The sequence below is a fragment of the Orycteropus afer genome, unplaced genomic scaffold, assembly GCF_000298275.1.
Source record: "Orycteropus afer afer isolate SDZICR_OR568_19922 unplaced genomic scaffold, OryAfe1.0 scaffold00206, whole genome shotgun sequence".
In the NCBI taxonomy this organism is placed as follows: domain Eukaryota; kingdom Metazoa; phylum Chordata; class Mammalia; order Tubulidentata; family Orycteropodidae; genus Orycteropus; species Orycteropus afer.
Window position 1 is genome coordinate 4,114,347 of NW_006921793.1, and position 20,836 is coordinate 4,135,182.

At 40.4% G+C, this 20,836-nt stretch overlaps 1 protein-coding gene across 1 annotated transcript in view; it reads left to right on the plus strand.

Moving 5' to 3' along the window:
- Positions 1 to 20,836, plus strand: part of DOCK9 (dedicator of cytokinesis 9) — a 294,626-nt gene that overhangs the window by 171,204 nt on the left and 102,586 nt on the right. The window contains exons 22-28 of the mRNA XM_042781963.1: positions 177 to 292; positions 558 to 627; positions 2,997 to 3,122; positions 3,679 to 3,750; positions 19,239 to 19,385; positions 19,611 to 19,694; positions 20,594 to 20,705. Of these exons, the coding sequence (XP_042637897.1) occupies positions 177 to 292; positions 558 to 627; positions 2,997 to 3,122; positions 3,679 to 3,750; positions 19,239 to 19,385; positions 19,611 to 19,694; positions 20,594 to 20,705 (727 nt within the window). The remainder of the gene's footprint in view (positions 1 to 176; positions 293 to 557; positions 628 to 2,996; positions 3,123 to 3,678; positions 3,751 to 19,238; positions 19,386 to 19,610; positions 19,695 to 20,593; positions 20,706 to 20,836) is intronic.

The window sequence follows — 20,836 nt, forward strand, 5'->3', positions numbered from 1 at the left end:
TGGAAGATGAGGATAAGGACATCATTAGGGGTCCATTATTCTGCCTACCATATTGTTATATTGTTTCCTGCATTTTAGATGGAGCTTTTCCATCCTTATTTGAAACTGAGTGGAAATTACTTTGCATGCGTATACTTTTTAAATATAACTGGAACTTTGCCATTCCATATCTCTAGAGTCTTCATGCAATGGAAGGCCATGTGATGATTGCCTTCTTGCCCACCATTTTAAACCAGCTATTCCGAGTCCTCACCAGAGCGACCCAGGAGGAAGTTGCAGTCAACGTGACACGGTAAGATGGGCAGATAGACAGATGTGCTTCTTTTTCAGTCTGTCCTTATGTGGTGCACAGTTATACATATCTGAGATGCTAGTATGTGTTGAGCATTACCTTTTAAGAAATTTCTTTTTATCTTGTATTTAGGGGCCTTGGCTAATTCTTTTATTTCCTGTGGTTCCAATAACATCATCATTATTCTACTACTACTATGATGATAATGAAATATTTCCATTTTCTCATTATTATTCATTGTTTTATTCATTCCTGTGGTGTGTAGGGTCATTATTCATGTGGTTGCCCAGTGCCATGAGGAAGGATTGGAAAGCCATTTGAGGTCATATGTTAAGGTATGTAAAATAAACTGTCCTGGTCATTTAAGTCTGTGGCTCACTAATTTTCCTTCTAAGAATTTATTTTTTAAAAAAGTAGTTGTTTGGAGATATACTTGAAACACAATGCTTATGTTTTCTCCTCTACATCTCACATCATTGTGTGTATCCAAATGAGCAGAAGTCTGAAGAGTAGTCATGCATTTATTTACTTAACTTCATTCTTTCAACTACATTTCTCTTAATGCGTTTTGCAAATAATGTGACCTTAGTCACGTTGAAATCGAAAGAGGAATTTCATTTTGCTCTTTGCTAAGCCACTGGTATACCTAGCTTTCTTTTTCCCATTTAAATTCCTAGTAAAACTGTTGGTCCTAAGATAGGTTAGTTCTGGCCAATAGTCAAATTAGATAACTATGTGGAATAGGAAGAAATGTCATTAGGATAAATACCAATAAGTTCTTTTTTATGTTCAACATTTACTGAGCAGCATTTCGTTCTATTGTTCAAAAAATTAACAGAAGTTGTAATAAGACGAAGGATTTGGTGAAGAACAAGGCTCCAGGAATTGAAGGAATACCCATTGAGATGTTGCAACAAATAGATGCCCTGTTGGAGGCATTCACTTGGTTATGCCAAGAGATTTGGAAGACAGCTACCTGGCCAACTGACTGGATGAGATCCATATTTGTACCCATTCCAAAGAAAGATGATCTCACAGAATGTGGAAATTATCAAACAATATCATTAATAAAACATGCAAGTAAAATCTTACTGAAGATATTTCAAAAACACTTGCAGCAGTATATTGACAGAGAGCTTCCAGAAATGTAAGCTGGAATCAGAAGAGGACGTGGAACCAGGGATATCATTACTGATGTCAGATGGATCTTAGCTGAAAGCAAAGAATACCAGAAAGATACCTACTTATGTTTTATTGATTATGCAAGAGCATTCGATTATGTGGATCATAACAAATTATGGATAATTTGAGAAGAATGGAAATTCCAGAACACTTGATTGTACTCATGAGGAACCTGTACATAGATCAGGAGGCTGTCTCTCAAACAGAAGAAGGGGATACTGCGTGGTTCGAAATCAGGAAGGGAGTGCGTCAGGGTTATATCATACTTTCACCATACTTACTTAGTCGATATGCTGAGCAAATAATCCAAGAAGCTGGATTATTTGAAGAGGAATGTGGCATCAGGATTGAAGGAAGATTCATTAACAACCTGCAATATGCAGATGACACAATTTTGCTTACTAAAAGTGAGGATGACTTGAAGCACTTACTGATGAAGATTAAAGACCTCAATATAAAGAAAAGAAAAACCTTCACAACTGGTCCAATTAACAGCTTCATGGTGGATGGAGAAAAGATTGAAGTTGTCAAGGACTTCATATTACTTGGTTCTCCAATCAACACCATTGGAGGCAGCAGTCAAGAAATCTGGTGATGTATTGCATTGGGCAAATATGCTGCAAAAGACCTCTTTCAAGTGCTGAAGAGCAAAGATGTCTCCTTGAAGACTAAGGTGTGCGCAACCCAAGCCATGGTATTTTCAGTCATCTCTTATGCATGTGAGAGCTGGACAATGAATAAGGAAGACCTAAGAAGAGTTGATGGTTTTGAGTTATGGTGTTGGAGAAGGATGCTAAGAGTACCATGGTATGCTAAAAGGACTAACAAATCTGTCCTGGAAGAAGTGCAGCTGGAATGCTCCTTGGAAGCGAGAATGGCCAGACTTCATCTCACCTACTTTGGTCATGTTGTCAGGAGGAACCATTCCCTAGAGAAGGATATCATGCTTGGTAAAGTGGAGGGTCATCAAAGAAGGGGAAGGCCCTCAAGGAGACGGATTGACACAGTGGCTACAATGATGGACTCAGGTATAACAAGGATTATGAGGCTGGCACAAGACCGAGCAGCATTTCGTTCTGCTGTTCATAGGGTTGCAGTGAGTCAGAGACGACTTGATGGCTCCTAACAACACCACCACCACATTTGTGAATTATAACTATATGTTAGTTTTTTTGGGGGGAGGGCAGGGGATAGGTTCTTCAGGGAATCCATTACTGAGTGTCATATATAATTAATTCCTTGGGGTCTTTGGTAGAGATGGAGTTATTGGGTTGGATGACTACTGATCAAAGTCAGGTGATTCACATATTTGGATAAGTTTCCTGGAAATCTGGAAATATAGGTCTCCCTCTTTCTGTCACATGACAGTCACCCTTCCTGCCTTCCATTTCCACACCTTCCTCTGCCACCCATGCAGTTGTACTTCTGTTCCTGGTCTCCAGTCTTTGTAACCTCTCAAAGTTCCTGACCAACTTTGAGAACTAGTGCAGTACATTAAAGTATCTCTCCCTTTTCTTTAAAGTATGCTTATAAGGCTGAACCATATGTTGCCTCTGAATATAAGACAGTGCATGAAGAACTGACCAAATCCATGACCACAATTCTCAAGCCTTCTGCTGATTTCCTCACCAGCAACAAACTACTTAAGGTATGTTGGAGGGCCATTGTGGCTCTGCAATATTGGAATTCATCAAAGAAAATTCAAACTCCACAGACTGATCAATTAACTACCTTTATGTGCTCTAAGAGATGGTCATTACCCCATATACAGGGCATTAGAGTCAGTTCTCCAATCCCAAGTTTGCTATATGGGTCTTGTGATAGGAATATTACTAAGTTCAAAATTTCACTTGTTCTTAAGTCTGAATAAGTCATTATATTGAAATTAAAATGCACTGGAAGAAACTGATACAGAGATTATAAAGACAGATGTCAGCAAACAATAGATTTAGCCGAGAGGAAAGACTGCATGTGTAATTCTGAGGAGCAGAGCCTCTTGGTGGATTGATCTGCGCTCAGTGTATGCATCCAATTTCTTAGGAGATGGAGTTATTTATTGTTCAGTGTGTGAAAGCAAAACAACTGCCAGACACCTGTTTGGTGCCTGTTTCATATCAGTAGCATTATCAGTCTGAAAGAATACACCTCTCACCTTATTATTTGTTGTTTTTCTTACTGGAGCCCTTTTTCCCCCCATTTTTCAGTATTCATGGTTTTTCTTCGATGTTTTGATAAAATCCATGGCTCAGCACTTGATAGAGAACTCCAAAGTTAAGGTATGTTACATGACATCAAGGTTTGTGTGGCTATTCTTTGGGACAGGCTCCTTTACTGCATTTGGTAGATAACGTTTATGAATGCTTTCTGTGTGACCAGTTACAGCACTGTTCTAAGTGCTTTGTTGTTAGGTGCCATTGATCCCAACTCATGGCAACCCATGTGTGCAGAATAGAATTGTACTCCATAGGATTTTCAAGGCTTTGACCTTTAGGAAGCATATTGCCAGGCTGTCTTCCAAAGTGCCTCTAGTTGGGTTCAAACCATCAACCTTTCAGTTGCTTGGTGAGTGCTTAACAATTTGCACCACCCAAGGACTCCTCTACAACATTTATAAGTCATAAATCATTTTAGCTTCATAACAACCCTACGAGGGAAATAGTATTCTTACCTCTCATTTTCTGGGTGAGGACACTGATGTCTGAGTGCTTGAGTAACTTGCCCAGGGTCACACTGCTAATGAGTGTAGGAGCTAGGTTATGAAACCAAGTCTGGCTTCAAGGCCCATGCTCCTGAACCACTGTATTATTAAATTCAAAGAAAAGAAAGTCTTTTCCTTTTAGGTGTTGTTGTTGTTATGTGTTGTTGAGTCGATGCTGACTCATAGTAACCCCATGGACAGAATAAAATTGCTCTGTAGTATTTCCTAGGCTGTAATCTTTACAGGAACAGATGGCCAGGTCTTTCTTCATGGAACAACTAGTAGGTTCTAACCACTGCCCTTTTTGTCAGCAGCCTGGTGCTTAACTATTATGCCACAGGGTTTCTTTTATTAGCTTAGTAAATTTCAAGTTTATTAAAATGAGGGCATTAATTTAAAGCACCAACTACCCTGTGTTTATTCAGTGTCCTAACCATTGTAGACATTTGTCCATTGCGGTTTGGATGCAAGTGTCTGACCCGAGTCTCTTGTCCTCTGTAACTAGTTAATGGACTCTTTGAGATAACCCAATCTCTTTGGGATAAATGCTAAATTTTGGAGTTCCTCTCCTTCAGAAGCTCCTTGTGATGGTGTCTGGATGTATATAACTTTGTGGGTGGCAGAGATTACCTGGTCCCCATGCTGTCTCCTGCGGTTGAGGAGTAAACCACAGGGAGCCAGGTGAGGAGAGGGAACCCAGGCCATCCCCCACAAGCAGCGAGATGGGAAGCAGGGAGAGGACAGAAAAGGCAAAGGGGACTGGAACAGATTGAGAAGTTAGCCACAGGGATCCAGGTAAGGGTGGTTGGAGGGTTTTCCAACAGCTGAGGGAGACAAACTTGTCTGTCGGTTTGTCCTACTGTGGTGACTTGTTGCTGTGAGTCTTGAGGCTGTGCCACTGGTGTTTCAAACTCAGTGGGGTGTGCCTGTGCATAGGTATCAGCCCAGCTTGCAGACTGAGACAGACTAGGAAGAAGGAGGAGGCCATCTACTTCTCAAAGAATTGGCCAGGGAAAACCTTATGAATAGCAGAGAAACACTGTCTGATACATTACTGCACAAATTTATGAATAGTCCAGAAACATTGTCTAATACAGAGGAGGAAGATGAGTCACTTAGCTTAGAAAGCTCTCAAAGTAGGACTGGGAAAGAGCTGCATCATCTGAGTAAACCCAGCCTTACTCATATGGATGAGGTAAAGCTTTCAAGACCTCCATTTGCTGACATGGCACCATTTAAATTGAAGAGAAACAGCGGCAAACATGCATTAATAATTGGAACATGGAATGTATGAAGTATGAATCTAGGAAAATTGGAAGTTGTCAAAAATGAAATGGGACGCATAAAGATTGATATCCTAGGCATTAGTGAGCTGTAATGGACTGGTTTTGGCCATTTTGAATCAGACAATGATATGATCTACTATGCCGGGTATAACAGTTTAAAGAGGAATTGTGTGGCATTCATCATCACAAAGGATGTTTCAAGATCTGTCCTGAAGTACAATGCTGTCAGTGATAGGATAATATCCATATGCCTACAAGGAAGACCATTAATACAATTATTATTCAAATTTATGCCCCAACCACCAAAGCCAAAGATGAGGAAATTGAAGATTTTTATCAACTTCTGCAGTCTGAAATTGACCAAACTTGCAATCAAGTTGTGTTAATTATCACTGGTGACTAGAATGCAAAAGTTGGAAACAAAGAAGAATCACCGGTAGTTGGAAAATTTGGCCTTGGTGACAGAAATAATGCTGGAACTTGCATGGTAGAATTTTGCAAGACCAATGACTTGTTAATTGCAAACACCTTTTTTCAACAACACAAGCAGTGGCTGTACACAGGGACTTCACCAGATGGAACACACAGGAATCAGATTGATTACATCTGTGACCAGAGGCAGTGGAAAAGCTCAATATCTTCAGCTAAAACCAGGCCAGGAGCTGATTGTGGAACAGTCCATCAATTGCTCATATGCAAGTTCAACTTGAAGTTAAAGACAATTAAAATAAGTCCACGAGAGCCAAAGTATGATCTTGAATCTATCCCTCCTGAATTTAGAGACCATCTAAAGAATAGATTTTGATGCATTGAACACCAGTGGCCAGACACCAGATGAATTGTGGGATGACATCAAGAGCATTATCCATGAAGAAAGCAAGAGGTCACTAAAAAGACAACAAAAGAAGACCAAAATGAATGACAGAAGAGACTCTGAAACTTGCCCTTGAGCGGAGAGTAGCTAAAGCAGATGGAAGAAATGACAAGATAAAAGAATTGAACCGAAGATTTTAAAGAGCAGCTCAGGAAGACAAAGCCTATAACTATAATGAAATGTGCAAAGACCTGGAGTTAGAAAACCAAAAGGGAAGAACACGCTCGGCATTTCTCCAGCTGAAAGAATTGAGGAAAAAATGTAAGCCTTGAGTTGCAATATTGAAAGATTCTAAGGCAAAACAATGAATGAGGCAGGGAACATCAAAAGAAGATGGAAGGAATATACAGAGTCACTGTACCAAAAAGAACTGGTCAATCTTCATCCATTTTAGGAGGTGGCATATGATCTAGAACCAATAGTACTGAAGGAGGAAGTCGAAGCTGCAATGAAGGAATTGATGAAGAACAGGGCTCCGGGAATTGATGGAATACCCATTGAGATATTTCAACAAACAGATGCTGCACTGGGGGCACTCACTCAGTTATGTCAAGAGATTTGGAAGACAGCTACCTGGCCAACTGACTGGAAAAGATCCATATTTGTACCCATTCCAAACAAAGGTGATCACACAGAATGTGGAAATTATAAAACAATATCATTAATAACACACTCAAGTAAGATCTTAGTGAAAATCATTCAAAAATGGTTGCAGCAGTATATTGACAGAACTTCCAGAGGTGCAAGCTGGATTCAGAAGAGGACGTGGAACAAGGGATATCATAGCTGCTGTCAGATGGATCTTGGTTCAAGGCAAAGAATACCAGAAAGATGTTTACTTGTGCTTTATTGACTATGCAAAGGCATTTGATTGTGTGGATCATGACAAATTATGGATAACATTGAGAAGAATGGGAATTCCCAAACACTTGATTGTACTCATGAGGAACCTGTACCTTGACCAGGAGGCTGTCGTTCGAATGGAACAAGGGGACACTACATGTTTTAAAATCAGGAAGGGAGTGTGTCAGGGTTGTATCCTTTCTGCATACTTATTCAATCTATATGCTGAGCAAATAATCTGAGAAGCTGGACTATATGAAGAAAAACATGGCATCAGGATTGGAGGAAGAATCATTAACAACCTGAGATACACAGATGTTTCAACTTTGCTTGCTGAAAGTGAGGATGACTTGAGGCACTTACTGATGAAGATTGAGGAACACAGTCTGCAGTATGGATTACATCTCAATATAAACAAAACAAAAATCCTCACAACTGGACCAATGAGCAGCATCACAATAAATGGAGAAAAGATTGAGGTTGTCAAAGAATTCACGTTGCTTGGTTCTACGATCGATGCCAATGGAAGCAGCAGTCAGGACATTAGACAACGTGTAGCACAGGGCAGGTCAGCTGCGAAGGAACTCTTTCAAGTGCTGAGGAGCAAGGATGTCTCCTTGAGGACTAAGGTGCGCCTGATAGAAGCCATGATATTTCCATTCGCCTCGTATGCATATGAGAGCTGGACGATGAATGAGGAAGACAGAAGAAGAGTTGATGCTTTTGAGTTGTGGTGCTGGCGAAGAATGCTGAAGGTACCATGGACTGCCAAAAGAACTAACAAATCTGTCCTGGAGGAAGTGCACGCAAGATGCTCCTTGGAAGTGAGGATAGCCAGACTTCATCTCACCTACTTTGGTCATGTTGTCAAAAGGGACCATTCCCCGGAGAAAGATGTCATGCTTGGTAGGGTGGCGGGTCAACGAAGGAGGGGAAGACCTTCAAGGAGATGGATTGACACAGTGGCTGCGACAGTGGGCTCAAGTATAGCAAGGATTGTGGAGCTGGCACGGGAACGGGCGGTGTTTCGTTCTGTTGTACATGGGGTCGCTATGAGTCGGAAACGACTTGACGGCACCTAACAATAATGGAAACAACATGCTATCCCCTTGTTCATGTTGGTCTCTGTCATGAGATAACTGATCTGGACTGATGCCTCTCACAGTGTGACTGGCCTCCTTTGGCTGACTGAGGCCAAAACATTGGTAAACTTTTTATAAAATTCAAATGCAGTAAACACAGGTGGCAATGTAACTTTTTTGTTTTGATGATTTCAAAATTCCTCTGAAACTTGCAGTATCCAGGAATTGTCATTATGAATAGGAATTATTGCTGTATCGAGACTGAAAGCAGGGTCATGTGGGATTCTTTTAAGAGTGGGGAGCACCTGTACAGTGTGCATTGGGCATGGTGCTAGACACTCTTCTAGAATGAGTGTTCATGCTGTTGGATTCTGGCGGGTAAGAGAGAGGATCAATAGGGAGGGGAAGGTTCACCATCTAGAATTCCTGGGCAAGGGAACTGGACACTCTGAAGAAGCAGTGTGAAAGGTTGCCAGATTTTTGCCAGGTGAGTTGGTGGTTGGAAGCTAAAACTATACTTTCTCTAGTAGAACAGGCACTGATACCTGGCCAGGTCATTTTCTTTTTTATTTTTTCAAACTCCAATGTAACATTTCTGATTTTAGTGCTGAGAGAGAGAGATGCCAGATGGAAGTGTGCCCTCCCTGCCTTCCACAGAGTAACGTACCATCTAAATGTTGGAACAGCCTGCCAAGGAAAAACCTAGCAGATTGTCTACTTGGCAGTATTCAGTACACATACACACACACACACATCATTTGCATCTATTACCTTTCAATTGAAAACACTGTCAGATACAGGATAGGCTCAAGGCCTCACTGGATTTTTTTATTTTGATCTGTCACCTAAATGAATGTGACTTTAGACAGAATAGTGACTTTATGATATTTAAAAATATAGCTGACTCATTCAAAAAGTATTCATATTCCCAGTATGTACCATTCTCGGGGTGGGTGCCTGGTGCTCCAAGTACAGGGGGTGTGGGAATAAAAGAAAACTACCTGGAAGAAATGTGGACTGAGGTGGGATCTGAAGAATAAATAATGGGCTAGGTAAAGGAGGAGAGCAAGGGCGATAGGTAGAGAATATGACTATGGAGGCAAAAAGCTTGGGGTCCAGCATCACAGATTTAGGGAACTATTATGGCATATTCCCTCCTATGACTACAGCAAGGACCACATGGAGGACTGTCTAGAGAGGTCATTAACACTTCCAAAAACACAAGAACTACATTCAAAATCAAGTATCAATGACAAATATCAATGAGAAAATCAAGTATAACTGTTAGAAAATTAATGTTGTTGTTGTTGTTATGTGCAGTCGAGTCAGACCTGACTCATAGCGACCCCTCCTTGGGTTTCCAAGGCAGTATCACTACCGAAGTAGATTGCCCCATCTTCCTTCCGAGAAGTGGCTGGTGGGTTGGAATTTAATGGCATGATTCTCTTTTCAGGATGCCAAATTAAGCCATAGAATTTTAGAGATGAGAGGCCACCTGGATGGTGTCATCTGGCCCAGCTCCTCCCTTATTTCACAGATGTGGAGACAGAAATGTAGACCCATGAAGTGACTTGTCAAACCTGTCCATGGTCACACAACTTAGATGCAAGAACTAATGCCAGCATCAGAATCGGCCTCCCCCAGGTGTTCTGCCATTTCCAGCCTCATAGCTTGATTATCCAGAGCCTCTAGGGAAATAGTTTGTCTTTGGAACTTTACATAAACCACTAAAATGTTACTATGCATAACCTTTTTCTGTAAGTTAATTACATACTGGTGCTAAAACAATATTCCAAGAGTTTTTAGAGGTAGTTTACTTTTAAATTGTTATCCAGCTGTACTTAAAAACAAACACTGGCACCTAAAAGGAGAAAACTTAACATACTTGACTTTAAAAAGATGTTTTAAAAATGTACAGCTCTGGAGAGTTTAACATTTTCACTTTTAGAGTGCCCCCTCTACAGGGTGAATAAAAAATTCTGAGATGGCTTGTGCTTCATGTCACTACAGATCCCATACCACTTTTTCTCTACAATACATATTACTGATCTGTGAATTTTTCCAAAGTTTTCTGAAGCCTTCCTTCAGTTGGTCTCATTTCTTAAGAGTCATGAATTTGATGAGTTTGAATGAGGTATTTTTGTGTGTGTCTTATCTTTACACTTTAAGAACTTCATGTTCTAGTCCCATATTCTAGTGTTTTTAATTTAGGGTACAAATTCATATTCACCATTCCTATACTATTCATAATTTCTAAAACTTTGATCAGATCTCCTCACAGTTAACCTTTGTTTTTTTTTTTTTTGAGGCTGAAGATAATTTATTCCAGTGTCTTCATAGCCTTACCTTGACTTTTTACCTTGTTGGCGAGTCTTAAAGTGTCATTGAGAAGATGCACACTAGTCTTACAGAGGCAGCAGAGCCAGGATTTCATTTAAAAAAAAAAAAAAAGCCAGATAATGCTTTCAAAAGCTCCCCTCCAAAGGTTATCTAGCATAGATGAGCATTTAGGGACATTTTAGCATATTGAGCTAAAGTCTTCAACATGCAATGCCTTTGTTAATGGGGTGACTCCAGCTGATGTGTATTTACATGGAAGGATAAATTTGCACGTTGTTATGCTTGCTTTTTTTTTTTAATTGTGATTTGCATGAAAGTTTATAGAGAAAATTCATTTTTCATACAGCACCTCACATACACTTTGTCTCATGACATTGACTACAATTTACCACAATGTAACAGCTTCCCTACTACTTCCTCCCCATAGTTACCTCTTCCCTGTGTCCTTTCCTTCATATACTCCTGCCCCTTGAGCTGTCACCCTGTGTGTTATGCTTGCTTTTAATGCTGCATGCTCGCTGAGGCAGAGGTGGCTGTCTCCACTTCTCAACTCTCCCCACTGCCCCACCAAAACAATAAAACCCTATTTAGTTACATTTGCTGAGGAAAGGGTGTGAATCAGAGCATCTCTTTGGACTAACATCTAAAATAAGTAGTTTCCTTATTACAACAGATGAACATACAAAATTTGGATTGATTATGTGTGACTATGCCAGACTATATAGTGTTTTATAGATGACTTGTACTTGAAATTTACAATAAGTGGTTTCTGAGGAAACTATAAAACAGATTTCGTCTAACAAGAGCCCCTTCTCCCCAACACTCTGTTCTTATGGTCAGCATTCTTTTGGTGTTTCTTTTCTGTCTTTTATATTTAGCAACTATAATTTCTGCACACTAGATTTGCATTTCCATTCCTCCCACACTGAATCAAGCAAATTGCTACTAACGTTCCACAGTTTTCTTCAAGAAAGGGCATTGGAAAATCTGGCATGAGGTAGGATGAGTATACATCCTTGAGTAAGTGTAACTTGTTTTTCAACCATTTTGTGGCTTATCTGAGCGAAGAAAAAGCTTTCATTTTTGAAAAGTAGAAGAAGAGCAGTATGGTACATACTCTAAATGGACTGTTTGAACTTCTCCTAAATTGAACTTGCAAGTACAGTATGTAAGTTACATGTGCAACCAAGTGCCTTGAATGGCTGTTTGCTATGTGCAGAGAACTGAGCAGGAATAGAGTATGAATCCTCAACCTTGAGCCTGTCACAGTTGGAGAAAGAAGATATTCAGCCAAGAAACAATTAGGGAAAAATGTGGGAGTATGTGTAGGCTACAAGAATGACAAGATAATAATGTGGAAATAGAGATGGAACCTTGTGTGGCCTTGAGGGATGCTGCAATGAAGAGCAGTTGAGTGTTAGCTGGAAGAAACAGCTCTTGTGGAGGTAAGAACCTCTGTGGTGGAATTCAAGCTGGTTAGATTGAGCTCTGGTGGCATAGTGGATAAGGCCTTCAGCGGCTAATCAGCAGGTCAGCAGTTCAAGCCCACCACCTGCTCTGCAGAAGGAAGATTGGGCAGTCTACTTCTGTAAACATTTACACCTGTGCAAACCCAACGGGGGTTGCTATAAGTTGTAATCAACTCAATGGCAGTGAGTTTTGATTTTTTAGATTGAGAGGGCAGATGAAAAATAAGACTAGCTCACAACAAAGGTGAGATTATGGGGATTTTGAGAGCCAGGCAGCAGACTTGATCTGGTGAGGCCACCATGAGGGCACAGTAGGTTCTTTAGCAGGAGTAATCAGACAAGAAAGTGAGCATAGTGGCTTAAGTTTGTGTGTGTGTGTGTGTGTGTGATTTGGGTGGAAGTTTCCATGCAACAGTTCATACACATTTTGTTTCATGACATTGATTGCAATCCCCATAATATAACAGCACTCTTCCACTTCCTCCCTGTGGTTACCTTTTCCCTGTATCCTTCTTGCCTTTGCATTCCTGCCCTCTGAGCTATCTCTATGCAAATACTGCCCTTCTGATCTTCCTTAGTTGGTTGGTCTAAGGCCTGTACCTACCTGGCGTTAATGTTCACCTTATATACCTGTCTGTTGTTTGGCTGGAGTGGCTGGTATACTTTTACATCAGTGAGCCTACTTACCCTCTGGAACTATTATATTAAGATATTCTGGGCACCTGCCTATGGAACAGGCTAATGGGACAGTCATTTTTTTATATTTAATTTTTAAACCATCTAACTGCAATAGTATGAAAGGACAGTTTAGATACAATCTGATGGCCATCTAGCTTTGTGAGGGTTGAGATGGGATTGTGGATGAGAGTGGAGAATATAATGAATAAGAGACTAATAAGAAAAGAGCCAGTAATTCAATGCAGGAGGTCCACTTCTAGGTATTTACTGATGAGAAATTAAAAAACATGTCCACATGAAGACATTTGCATGCAAATGTTCATAGCAGCTTTCTTAATAATAGCCAGAAACTGGAAACAATCCAAATACCTATCAAATTGAATGAGTAAACAAATTACAGTCTATCCATACAATGAAATACTACTCAGTAATAAAAAGGAACAAAGTATTGATTCATTCAACAACATGGATGAATCTTAAAGCATCATATTAAGTAAAAGAAGCTGTACACAAAGGACTATATATTATAATGAGTCCATTTTTATGACAGTTCAGAAAAAGAAAAACCACAGAGACAGAAAACAGAGTAGTGGTTGCTAAGGGTAGAAGAAAGAGATTGACTGCATAGAGGCTTGAGGGGACTTACTGTGGTGACAAACTACTGTATATTGATTATGGTTGTTATTACCCAGTGGTGTGTATATATCAGAATGTACCAAACTACTTGTTACAAGGGTAGATTTTATCGTATGAAAACTGTATCTCAGTAAGCCAAATGTAAAAAAAGTAAAGGGACATATAAAATCAGATTTGAGTGAGGGGGAAAAGGCCACCTAGATATTAACTCTGAAAGCATAATAGAGCTTTTGAGAGAGGTAGTGGAGTAGAGGAGTTGGTTAACTGGGAAGATGGGAGGTGATGTTATACTTGCGATAGCTTATGCTTTGGAGGGAGGTATTAGGCTCTAGGTTCAGTTGCTATGACAGATCTAAAATAACAGTGACTTAAACAAGAAAAAAAAAAGTTTATTTTTCTCACATGGAAATTCAAGCTAATAAGGGAATTCTTTTCTGCAGAGTTATCAGGGGCCCAGTTTCCTTCCATCTCATTGCTTTCTTTACCTGGAGTGCTACCCTCATCCCCTCGATCAAGTTGAGTTCACCACCACATCCACATTATAGCCATAGTAAGGGGTGGAAGGAAAGGGAAGACACACCTTTTCCCTTTGAGGATGTAGCCCAGAATTGCACAAATCACTGCCACTACTATCCCATTGACCAGACTTAGTCCTATTAGCACACGAAGCTGCAAAGAGTGCTGGGAAATGTAGTCTTTATTCTGAGTATCCATGTGCTTGGTTAAAAAATTGAAGTTCCATTACTATGATAGAGAAGCAAGAACAGGATACTAGGAGACATCTAGCAGTTGTAGCCATAAGGGACAGTGGCATAGCCAAATAGAAATTTCTAGTTAGCAGATGGAGATTCAGGGTTGAACAAGGAAGATAAAACTAAACAACCAGAACAAACAAAACTAAGAAAAAGATTTGTCAGCACCAGTCTGCTGAAACCATAAGCCTGAGCTTTTCTCTGGAGAAAAAGATTGTGTTAGTCTGGGTTGCCAGATAGGATTAGATATGCAAGAGAGAGTTGCAGGGGAATGACTAGGGCAATTGGGCAGCCCAGGAGAGTCTGAGAGAGCCATCAGACTGCAGTGCAGGTCTGACCCAAGGAGAAAGGGGAAGGACTGGTACAATTCTAAGTTTAGCAAGTCCACTGGAAAGTCCTAGAGCCAAAATCAGTTGTCAGAGGGGTCCCCAGGAATATCTCCCAGGAACACACTTACCTTAGCATTCTTGCCATCCTGCCATTGGCTATGAGCAACCTGTGCAAGGTGTCCCCAAGGGGCCGATGCAACAATGGATTTCAAAGCACAGCAGCTAGGGCCCTGCATTGGGAGAGGAGAGACCCCATTCTCATGGCCCCAACACAGTAAAGAGAGAAAAAAACATGGAAAGTGTATAGAAAAGATTGATATTTTGTGAATGAAAATAGTAAGTGGGTGAGAGGGGAAGAAAAGTTAGAGAAGAACTAGTGAGAGGAAGTAGTAACAAAAGAATTCTAGTAGGGGAGAATAACCTCAAACTGCTAGGACATATCATTTAACAGATTTCTCCTCAACCCCGTGACTGTTTTGTTGTTTGCTAAGCTAGAAAAATGATATTTATCAATTAATAACTTTATTATATCTCAGAAAGAAGAAAAATAGCCCATAGAAAAGAAGTCTCTATACCACATATGAGTACGGATGAGCACAATAAGAACAAAGAGTTGAAAATTTGAGAATATTCAGAAGTCCTTATACATGAGGCAGTGGTTTGGGCAGCAGCCATTGTCAGGGCTGAGATGACACTAGGACGTGGCATGGTGTATCCCTGGGTCTCTGAGACCCCACTGGTCAGCAGCAGGGCCTGCAGGGGCCTTCACAGCAAGGCTGAATGTGAGTGGTCAGGTGGATCCCGCTCAGTCCAGGTGTTGAGTGGCGGGAATTGAGCAGCGAGCAGGATGGCACATAAGCGTCTGGCTGACAGCTGGGTGGGCGGCGGCGGTCACAGCAGGTTGGCTGGAGGAGGCTGATCTCATGTAGACAGGTGCTGGGCAGGCAGACCCGACAGTGGCAGCATTTTTCAGAGGAACAGATGGTGGTGGCTGGGCCAGTGGGAACGCTGCAACAGCGCTGGCCAGAGATCCCGCAGCAGAACATGGGGCAGGAGTGGGACTGTAGTTTGGCTGAGAAGTCTCTTAGAGTCTGTGTCCTCTCCTTTGAGCCAGCTCTTATATACTCACCCCCTTGAGCGTCAACCCATTACCCAAGGGTTTTTTTTTTTTTTTTTTCCATTTTAGTTTATAGTAATCCCCATAAAAACATCTAATTCCTTAGGTGTTATTAAGGTGTGTGTCTCATCTCGTCAAAAGACTTTAGTTTGTTTTGTTGCCAAATTAGGACTCTTCACAATAGGTGTTTGTCACTGCAGGGAGAGCTTTATGTCAGGCTTCAAAGGCACTGAGTTGTCCTCATAACCACTGGACAGCATCACTCTTCACATTTTCTTTCTTTTTAAGAAAAAAAAATCCCTTCTTCCAGAAATTTTCAAAATTTATCAAAAGTTACAAAGGTAACAACAAAAGTGGAGGGAATGGTATAATGTTGTGTACCTATCACCCAGCTCCAACAGTTATCAACAGTTTCCCATCTTTATTTCAAATATCCACTCTCCCACTTTTTTCCCTGGAATATTTTAAATTCCCAAGCATTATTTCATTTGAAGATATCTAACAGATAAGAAACATAACCGCTATACCATTATCACACCCAACAAAATTAGCAATATGTCTTTATGATCATCTACAGGCTATATTCAGTTTTCTTCAGTTGTCTAAAGTATGTCATTTCATAGTTGATTTGTTTGAATCGAATAGAAACAGGGTCCACATGGTGCATTTGATTGATGTGCCTTTGACGTCTCTTTTAATCTTGAACGGTTGCATCTCTGTTTTGGTTTTTTCGTGCCATGTTTTTGTTGAAGAAAGTGGGTCATTTACCCTGCAGGATTGCCCACATTCTAGATTTGGCTGATTGTAAGCTTATAGTCACTCCTATGTCCTTGTGTTTTCCTGTGAACTTGTCATTATATCTAGAGGCTGGATGAGATTCAACTTTGATTTTCTTTTTGGCAAGCATCTTTCATAGGTGGTACTACTGCAACACTTCAGCAGCTGTGTGGGTCTGTTTGTCCCACTTTTACTGATGATAACATTATCGGTGGGCTTAGATGGTATCTACCTGATTGGTTCATGATAGGGTTCTCCCATCTTGTTTCCATCTAACAGTTTTAGCATGCATTGACTCAGCCCTCTTCTGAAGGCTACAGACATATCTTGGAAGATCTCTTTTTCAGGAGTGGTCAGCTTGGGTAGCCAGCAGTCATGCTTGGTGGTCAGAGCTGACCTTAACTGGGGTCTTAGAAGCTGAGCATTTATTGAGGCTGACACCTCAGGATTGTAGAGTTCTTGGTTGTTTGTAAAGAGAACAAAATCCCTTTGGCATTTCAAAATTTGTTGTATTGTTTTGTTTGTTTTTATTGTAATAAAAGAGTGATAACATTTATTTACCCTTCTAATCATTTTTAAGGGAACTCTGGTGGCATAGTGCCTAACGCATTTGACTGCTAACCCAAAGTCTGGCGGTTCAAACCCACCACCCACTCCTTGGAAGGAAGGTTGGGCAATCTACTTCCATAGTGATACCACCTCAGAAACCCAAGGAGGAGTCGCTGTGAGTCAGATCTGACTCGACGGCAGTGAATTTTTAATCATTTTTAAGTATACAATCCAGTGACATAAATCACACTCACACTCTTTTGCAGTCATCACCACCATTTGTTTCCAAAACTTGTTTCTCACCCCAAGCATATATTCTTTTACTCATTAAAAACTAACTCCCCATTGCTGGTCCTCAAGCCCATACCCTACTGCCATCAAGTTGATTCTGACTCATATGACACCCATTAGGTTTCCAAGGCTGTAAATCTTTATGGAAGTAGATGCACCTGGTGGGTTTGAACCACTGACCTTCTGGTTAGCAGCCAAATGCCTGATGCACTGTGCCACCAGAGCTCTGGGGCCCCTAGTCTACTTTTTATCTCTGATTCCAACTCATAGTGACCATGGGACGGAGTAGAACTGCCCCATGTGTTTTCTAAGGCTATAATCTTTATGGAAGCAGATTACCACATCTTTCTCCTGTGGGTTCGAGCTGCCAACCTTTTGGTAAGCAGCCAACCACTTAACCATTGCACCACCAGTACTACTCCTATTTTAGATGCTTCATGTAAATTGGATCATAGAATATTTGCCCTTTTGTGTCTACTTCTTTCACTTCATATAATGTTTTCAAGGTTCATCCGTATTGTAGCATATATTAGAATGCCATTCCTTTTTATGGCAAAATAGTATTCAATTGCCCATATATACCATATTTTGCATATCCATTTATCTGTTGACAGACACTTGCATTGTTTCTATGTTTTGACCAATACAAATAATGGTGCAATACACATTGGTGTACAAGTATCTGTTAGACTCCTGGCTTTCAACTCCTTTGGATATATAAATGTAATGAGAATGGATAAATTAAGGAAGCATCCAGTGCAGTGTCCTTCACATTGCAGGGTCTTTATAAATGGTTTCGGTTACTGGGAACAGGGATGGGACACTGTGGCATCATGTAGCAAAAAGAGCACAGGCTTTGGCCTTGTGGTAGATGTGGGTTTGAATCTTCTGGTCTGCCAGTTGTTTGCTGTGTGGCCAAAGACACAATTACCTAACCTCTCTGACCCTCTATAAAATGAGAATTAAACTCATAAGGGATTGTGTAAGACTTTAATTAAGAAGTACGTAAAAATATTTAGTACAGTGTCTGCTATGTAGAAGATCTGTAAGACATGCTGATTATGAAGTTAGTGTGGGTTTAATTGCTTATAAAAACATTGCTGATAGGGAAAACCTGTTCCGTGAAGTTAAGTTGAAGAAGACTGCTTCTAAGCAGTTTAGTAAAGTACAATCATCTACATATTTTCAGTTTCATTACTTGAAGCTCAAACCCAAGCCATTGTTTTCCAAAAAGAGGTCTAAGAGGTGCAGGCATCACACTCACCCAAGCTATTTAGTAAAAATACAAGTTCTTGCCCCACCTTCTGCCAAACTCCTGAATCAGAACCTCTGGGAGTAGAAGCTGAATCTACATTTTTACAAACACTTCCAAAATGTTTAATACAATGAAGTTTGAGAGCTCTAGTTGAGAGTAACCCATAGCATTTATTTGTAGCATTTAAATATGCAAATAGTACCCTGAGGAGTTCTGGATGGTACAGAAAGCTAATGCACTTGGCTGCTAACCAAAAGGTTAGACATTCAAGTCCACCCAGAGGCACCTCAGAAGGCAGACCTGGTGACTTCTAAAAAATCAGCCCCTGAGCTCTGGTAGTGTACTGCCTAAGGCATTTGACTGCTAACCAGATGGCTGGCAGTTCAAACCACCAGCCATTCCTTGGAAGGAAGGTTGGGCAATCTACCTCCATAGTGATACTGCCTCAGAAACCCAAGGAGGAGTCGCTGAGTCAGATCCCCCTCAACAGCAGTGAGTTTGGTTTGGGAGTTTGAAACGCTATGGAGTCCGTTTCTACTTGGACACACGTGGAGATGCCATGAGTCAGAATCGACTTCATGCAACTCGGGTTTGTGTGTGTGTGTGTGTATGTGTGTGTGTTGGGGGGGCCAGGGGTAAGTAGGACTTTCAAAGAAGAAAGAATAACTCATTTAATTTCATATAAGAAAGTTAGAACGCTAGGTTTTTAACATGGACTCAGGGATGACAGTTTTTTTTACAGGGCTGCAAGTCCAAAATGATAAATGTTTGCTTTAAATTCTGTTCAGTTACTTCGAAACCAGAGGTTTCCTGCATCGTTTCATCATGCAGTTGAAACTGTTGTTAATATGCTGATGCCACACATCACTCAGAAGTTTAGAGATAACCCAGAGGCGTCCAAGAATGCAAACCATAGCCTTGCTGGCTTCATCAAGGTGAGTCTCTCAGTGGGGATGATGTCAGTTAAATGACTAAAAGGTTCTTTTTAAGTAGCTCTCTAGCAGAGTGACTAGTATACAGTAGGTGTTCAGTCAATGTTGATTGCATGCTTTCATGCAAAAGGTAAACTTAATTAATAATGAACTTTGATTTGAACCCAACTCTCCAAAATTTTGGGCCTGAAATACAGTACTTACCCATCTGTTTTTTTTCCTCCACAGAGATGTTTCACCTTTATGGACAGGGGCTTTGTTTTTAAGCAAATCAACAACTACATCAGTTGCTTTGCTCCTGGAGATCCAAAGGTAATATGGATGTTACACACTCTTCCTTCTCCTTCTTGTTTATCTTTGGGAATCCACCTGTTTCTCTCTATTAACATACAAAAATATCCTTTCAGTCGCAGAGTCACAACTCACTCCCCTCTGTTGGAGATACTAGTATTCACGTTTGTACTAGTGTGAAATACTAAACCAGGTGCTGTGGAGTCAGTCCTGTCTCACAGTGACCCTGTGTGTGTCACAGTAGTGTCGTAGAGTTTTCAGTGGCTGAGTCTTCAGAAGCAGATCACCTCTTTCTGAGGCATCTCGGGGTAGACTCAAAACTTCCAACAGCTGAGCACCTGGTGATGAACCATTAGCACCACCCAAGGACTCCAGAGTAAGATGCTAGGGACACATTGGTCCCAGAGGAGACATAAACATATCTGTTGATTTTCTTATAAATACCTGAAATAACTTCTCAAGGGCAAAACTAAAAGTATAGGTGTTGTGAATCATAGTTTGTTTAATAAGATAACAGAAGTAACCATGTAGCTTTTCTCTGGTAGAAGTATCTCTGACTCTTCCCTTGGTGGTGGGTTTTTATTATTATTATTATTATTATTTTAATAAACATCTGTCTAATTAATTTTCTTGTTGTTTTGATTCTGTGTCCATAATTATAAGCTGTCTGAAATCTTATACTGAAGCAGGAAGAACATGAATAATAAATACCCTGATAGTCAGTAGAAGACATTGCTTAATTTTGTTCTCAATTTGCACACAAATGCCTGCAACCATTCTGAGATCTTTAAAATGACATAGAGAATGCATTTCCAATAGAGCCAATGAACTAAAGACTGAGAAGTTATTTTAGGGTGCTGAATAAATTCAGTTACCCAGTGAGATATTTAATTTATGACTACGTATTTTTTTTCCTGCAGACTCTTTTTGAATACAAATTTGAATTCCTTCGTGTGGTGTGCAATCATGAGCATTACATTCCTTTGAATTTACCAATGCCATTTGGAAAAGGCCGGGTTCAAAGATACCAAGGTAATCTATCTTTCTTTATATTCATCTTTTCAAAGAGAATGCTATTTATAAGAGAATTGATCCAAACATACAATCGAATCTCTTTTCCATTGATGAGTTAATGTTTTTTCCTCTTAAATTTCCATTTAAAA